The following is a 6,030-nucleotide window of genomic DNA, read 5'->3' as shown; positions in this document are numbered from 1 at the left end:
GTTAGGGGAAGCGAACAGTAAAAACGAGACCAGCATGTAGGAACCAGTCTGCAATTAATCATGCCAACTGGAAGGGATGGAATAGCTCAGGTTTTCTGGAAATAAAACACAGAGAGAAGTTCCATGCTGTAACACTTCAAAAACAAAAACATGGGGAAATTGTACGTGACCCGTCAAAACCGCGGTCCACAAAAGCGCGATCGACGAAAGTGCGCATTTGACGTCACAGCGCGCCGAAAAAAATTTAAAATTGAAATAAAAATAAAATTAAAGCAAGCCGATTCACATAAAGGTAAGGGTTAGGTTAAGGGTTAGGGTTAGGTTTAGAGCATTAGGGTTACGTTTAGCGTTAGGTTAAGGGTTAGGTTTAGGGTTAGATTTAGGGTTAGGTTAAGGGTTAGGGTTAGGTTTAGGGTTAGGTTTGGGGGGGTTAGGGTAAGTTTTTCGCTTTATTTTTACATTTTTCGATCACAGCGCGATGTTTTCGTCGCGCTGTGATGACGTCAAATGCGCGCTTTCGTCGACCGCGATTTTGTGGTGGAACCAAATTGTAATATGTATGTACACGTGCCTTCGAGTCAGGGTTGACTCCTGTGATTACCTGGATAAGTCCCTGGAATTTATTTGGCAGGATGTTTCAGAAGTGCCTCACCCATTGGCTGCTACCCAAGACCAAGAAAGAGTGACTGGCTCAAGGTCAACCAGTTGACTTCATGCCTAAAGCAGGACTAACACTCATAGTGTCCCAGTTTTTAGCCTGGTGTCTCAATCATTATTGTACACCAATAGGCAAAAAACTGATGCCATAGTTTCAGATCCTGATATTTTACCATAGTCCCCAAACGTTCATTTTAAACACCTCCCACCATCTCCCCTCAAGACAGTCCCCAATGTCCTGACTTTTCATTATTGCCTTATCCCTTGCCCCACAGATCACTAGCAGGGGTGGGTTCCTGCCAGTTCTAACCTCCTCTATAGAAGAGGTTCCACAAATCTACAGTGCCGTTTAGAACCAGTTCCAGCTCCCTCCCCCTGCCCATCCGCACATTATCAAGATGAAGAATGAGAGGAGGAATTCTGGGAGTTGAAGTCCACAAGTCTTAAAGCTGTCAAGTTTGAACACCCCTGAGTTTTTTTTCTAAAGGATTAGGGGTGCAAGGGTCTTGTAACTTGACAGCTTTAAGACTTGCACACTTCAATGCGAGAATTCCTGAGCCAATATGACTGGAGGAGGAATTCTGGGAGTTGAAGTCCACAAGTCTTAAAGCTGTCAAGTTTGAAAACCCCTGGTTTTTTTTTTCTAAAGGATTAGGGGTCAAGGGTCTTGTAACTTGACAGCTTTAAGACTTGCGTGCTTCAAATGCCAGAGTTTCTGAGCCAACATTTTGGTTGCTAAGCAAGAGCGTTGTTAAGTGAGTTTCACCACATTTTACAAGTTGGCCACGCCCACCCAGTCACATGACTGCCAAGCTACTCCCACTCGGTCACATGGCCAGCAAGCCACTCCCACAAAGCAGGCCACACCTACAGAAGAGGTTCTAAAAAATGTTGAAACCCACCACTGGTCACTAGGCAGATGATTTGTGCAACTACCATTGAAAAGTTCGAATAATGCAAAAGAAGTGTTGCCCTTAGATGGAGGGCAAAGTTAGTCTGTTCCATAAGTATCACAGCTGTGAAAAGGAAGCCACGAACTGCGAAACTTCAATTCTCCTATATATTCATACTTTTCCCATTGATAATTTGTGCCGGGAGTTAGCATAATATAGACTTGGGTCTACATGATTTTTTTTATTTTGTGTTCCAGTTTATGATCACGTTATACATTTGGGAACACGCACATTATCTGGAACAATATTTGGTAAACCGAAAGAGTTACACAAAGAATACATTTGAAATGTTGGCCTAAAACTAGAAGAAAGGGAGTTCTTGTGAGTCACGAGAAACCTTGTGCCAGTCATATGAACATGCACACATTTCCAATCTTTGGTAAACAGAAAAGAATATGAGAGACAGAAAATCAAGCCGTTCGAGGGCCGAAGAAAATGGGAGACATTTTATGTGGGAATTTTTCCAGCCCCAAGTGCCTGTGCTGCCATTATGAAGAGAGAGATTCATCACAGCAAGACAACATACAACCAAAAGAAGAACGGAAAGTAAGCAGTTTCTTATCTATGACAGGGAGAGGCAGGGACTAAATCTCATGAAGTAAAGGGAATTTCTTGGTTGGGTTGCATGTTAGCTTCCCAAAATAAGAAACATTAAAGAACATAAGGTGATAACTTATTAGATTGACTAATATATAAAGTTTAGCCAGATGCTTGTCTTTATAACACACAGGATGCATATGCACATTTATAGAACATGGTTGTAAAGTACCCGTGGTTCGTCCATGAGGCCAATGTTGAGAAAAGACACGGACACGAGCTTTCTCGGGATGGAGCGACCCAGATTGGGGGTCTAGGAGCCCCTTTTATTGAGATAGGACAAAGGCAGGAGGAGCAATCAGCATGTGATTTAAGACAGCCTGTCAAACTACAATTGCTAAACTACTGCTCAGGGAAGTTCTGTCTATATATGGTCAAATCCTGGGCGTCGTTGGGTAAGGCACATCTAGAGCGAACTAGTAGGATGTTATGTTACGAACTATCAGGATGTTATGGAGTTTGTTTTTTCCTGTGTGGTTCAGCGTGGCTGCGCATGCCCTGTTATGCACTGGGCCATGGGTGACCGCCACACCTACACAAGGAGTTATATGACAACACATGGTCTTTGCATATGCAATACAGGTAGTCCTTGACTTACAACAGTTTAGTGACCATTCAAGATTAGACTGAAAAAAGTGACATGACCATTTTTTACACTTATTATTTATTTATTTATTAGACTTCTATACCGCTTAATAGGGCTTTCAGCCCTCTCTAAGCGGTTTACAATTTTTTTTAGCAAATTGAGTCAGCAACTTGCTCCCACAGTCCGGGTCCTCATTTCACCCACCTCGGAAGGATGGAAGGCTGAGTCGACCTTGAGCCGGTGAGATTTGAATCGCTGAACTGCAGATCACAGTCAGCTAAACTGGCCTGCAGTACTGCACCCTAACCACTGCGCCACCTCGGCGCAGCTTACAACCGCACCTTACAGCCGTTGCAGCATGACTGGCAAGCCACTCCCACCCGGTCACATGGCTGGCAAGCCACTCCCACAAAGCAGGCCACGCCTACAGAAGAGGTTCTAAAAAAAAAAATTGAAACCCACCACTGTTGGACTCAGACTTGGAAAACATGTAAAGGGGAGACTTCTTGCAATCATCATAAAGTATATCATTCCTGGGTTAATTGATTCACACCTAGTGAACTGTTGGGTCAAAACCCATTTAAGAAATCTTAAAACTCAATGCTACATATTTTCATATATGGTGGGCTTGCAAAAAGGTTACGGCATTTTGGATAAAAATATGGTGGATTATGCAAAATGTTCTTTAAAAAAGGATAAAGTTTACCCCTCAGTTATTTTTGTTAGGTATAATTACTGATTGTACAGCTGTAGAGATTAATTTGATTTTGCACTTAATAACTGCAGCTAGATTGTTGGTGGCGCAATACTGGAAGAAGGAACACTTGCCCACAATTCAAGAACGGACATTGAAAGTCACAAATTTAGCCGAGATGGCTAAAATATCTGCATATCTTAAACATCACTCAAACGAGAGATACAAACAAGACTGGAAAAAATGGATTGATTATATACAAAATAAATACAGGACTAAGAAATTCCAGATAGCTTATGATTAAGATCAGGAATGATATAAATTGTTTAAAGTTAGCTTAGCAAGGAGGAGCTAAGCTCAATGTAAAGATGTTATCAATTTTCTATTCTTTTTTCCAATATATTTTAGACTGTTTTTGTTAAAGATTTATACCATGTATGGGTTCTGGGAAGTCGGGGGAGGGAAGGCTGGGGGGGGAGGGAGGGAGGGATATATATCAGGTTTAATGAGAGGTGTTAGATTTTAATGTAATTTGATTCCACATGTATACTATCTTCTCTTATTTTTTTCTTCAAAACTAGGATATGTTAAGTATATTGATATGGAAGCGGAAATACACCAATGAGAGGAAGAGTGGGAAACAGAAGGGAGAAGAAAGATGGGAAGAGAGGGATAGGAGAGAGGGTAAGGGGGGAAGATGAGGAGGATGAGGATAAGGAGGAGTGGAATGTAGAGAGAGGAGAAGGAGAAAGGAAGGGGAAGTAGAGTAGGAAAGGATGATGGAGGGAAGAAAGGAGGTAGGAGAGAGGTAGAAGAAAGAGGTGTATGGAAAGCAGAAGAGCTAATAATGGGTTTTAATTTTTGGGGGGGCGTTGATGACAAGAGGAACTGATGTAATCATTATTTAATACTATATGATACTGGCTATGTAAAGTATACATGTGATTGTAAGTTATAAAAATGGAAATAACAATATGTTTATTAAAAAAGAAGAAATCTTAAAACTGAATATGTGTGTGTTCTCTATCTCTCTCCCACTGATATTTAAGCCAAGAAAAAGCCTTCCACTTGGGAATGCCTCATCTTACTTGGCTCTTGAGACATTGAGTGAAGGTTCTCACTCTGTGGTGTGCAAAGGAATCAGCAGGTGAGTTTTTCTGCAATGAATAAAAAGCTTTATAGGAAGCACTTCTGGAATGAAAACATTTGAAAAGCTAATCACTAAGATACAGTAAGATTTTCTCAGCTATAAAAAGTAACTTTGTCAGAATTAGAGCATTCTTTGCGCTTGTTACAAATCCATAAATATTACCTGGTAAGTTGTTATACTACTAAGTGAAGAAAAATACAGTTTCATGGGTGATGCGCAATGCATCCCACAGCTATTTAATTCAAATGGATCTTCGTACTAATGCCTCTCGAAAGCTTGGACTCTGTATCGCATGATTGCAGAAATGAGAATTTAACCTTCAGTCAACGTAGGTTTCTAGATTATATGCCATGCCATGTTTCAACGCAGAAAGGGGAAAGAAGATTTTGTTTTTGTAGTTTGAAGAAAGTAAATATTAGCATGTTTTATCCTTGAAGGCACCGTTTGGAGACATGCCTCCTCTCTCCACATGTTTGGTAGACTGTTTGACTGCATAAACAAAGCGATTATTATGAGTAAGCCGTTCTAGTTTGCGCATTGCATGGTACTGAATTACTTCAATGGTGGTAGATTTATAGATTTGATTTGTGAATTCAATTATTAGGTATAGTGAAGGGACATATTGTGTTCCCTCCCAACAGAATATACAATCAGCTGGTAGCTTTGAAAGTCATCAGCCTAAATACCGAGGAGGGAATCCCTTTTACAGCTATAAGAGAAGGTAAGAAATATGAATACAGCATTGAGTCTGTGTGATGAATCATGACCTGAATATTGTGACCAGTTAGGTTGAGTTAAGTATTATTATTATTACAGTATTGAATCATTATTTTGATGCCTTTGACTCAGTGGTGACTCCTGGTAACCTGGATGAATCCTTAGCAATAGCAATAGCAGTTAGACTTATATACCGCTTCATAGGGCTTTCAGCCCTCTCTAAGCGGTTTACAGAGTCAGCATATCGCCCCCACAGTCTGGGTCCTCATTTTACCCACCTCGGAAGGATGGAAGGCTGAGTCAACCTTGAGCGGGTGAGATTTGAACAGCCAAACTGCAGCTAACAGTCAGCTGAAGTGGCTGCAGTACTACACTCTAACCACTGCGCCACCTCGGCTCTTCCCTGCAGTTCTCATGGCAAGATTTCAAAAAATGGTTTGCCATTGCCTTTTTCTTGGGGCTACGAGACAATGATTGGCCCAAGGTCACCTAGCTGGACTAGAACTCATGGTCTCCTAGTTTCTAACCTGCTATCTTAACCACTACACCAAACTGGGTCTCTTTTGTATTAGGCTTTGATTTTGAATTTATTAATTGAATGTATTAATCTTAGATGCAATAGAAGGCTATATTGGGATTCAAACAGAATCAATTGTCTACATTTCTGAATATTTTG

General features: G+C 40.9%; 1 protein-coding gene across 1 annotated transcript in view; it reads left to right on the top strand.

Moving 5' to 3' along the window:
- The first annotated feature begins 2,004 nt into the window (after positions 1-2,004).
- Positions 2,005-6,030, top strand: part of CDK15 (cyclin dependent kinase 15) — a 30,175-nt gene continuing 26,149 nt past the window's right edge. The window contains exons 1-3 of the mRNA XM_032228443.1: positions 2,005-2,156; positions 4,537-4,634; positions 5,279-5,358. Coding sequence (XP_032084334.1) covers positions 2,046-2,156; positions 4,537-4,634; positions 5,279-5,358 — 289 coding nt within the window. The 5' untranslated portion in view covers positions 2,005-2,045. The remainder of the gene's footprint in view (positions 2,157-4,536; positions 4,635-5,278; positions 5,359-6,030) is intronic.

Source organism: Thamnophis elegans, chromosome 1, assembly GCF_009769535.1.
Source record: "Thamnophis elegans isolate rThaEle1 chromosome 1, rThaEle1.pri, whole genome shotgun sequence".
Lineage (NCBI taxonomy): Eukaryota > Metazoa > Chordata > Lepidosauria > Squamata > Colubridae > Thamnophis > Thamnophis elegans.
The sequence above is the reverse complement of the archived record's forward strand: the minus strand, read 5'-3'. Positions and strand labels throughout refer to the sequence as shown.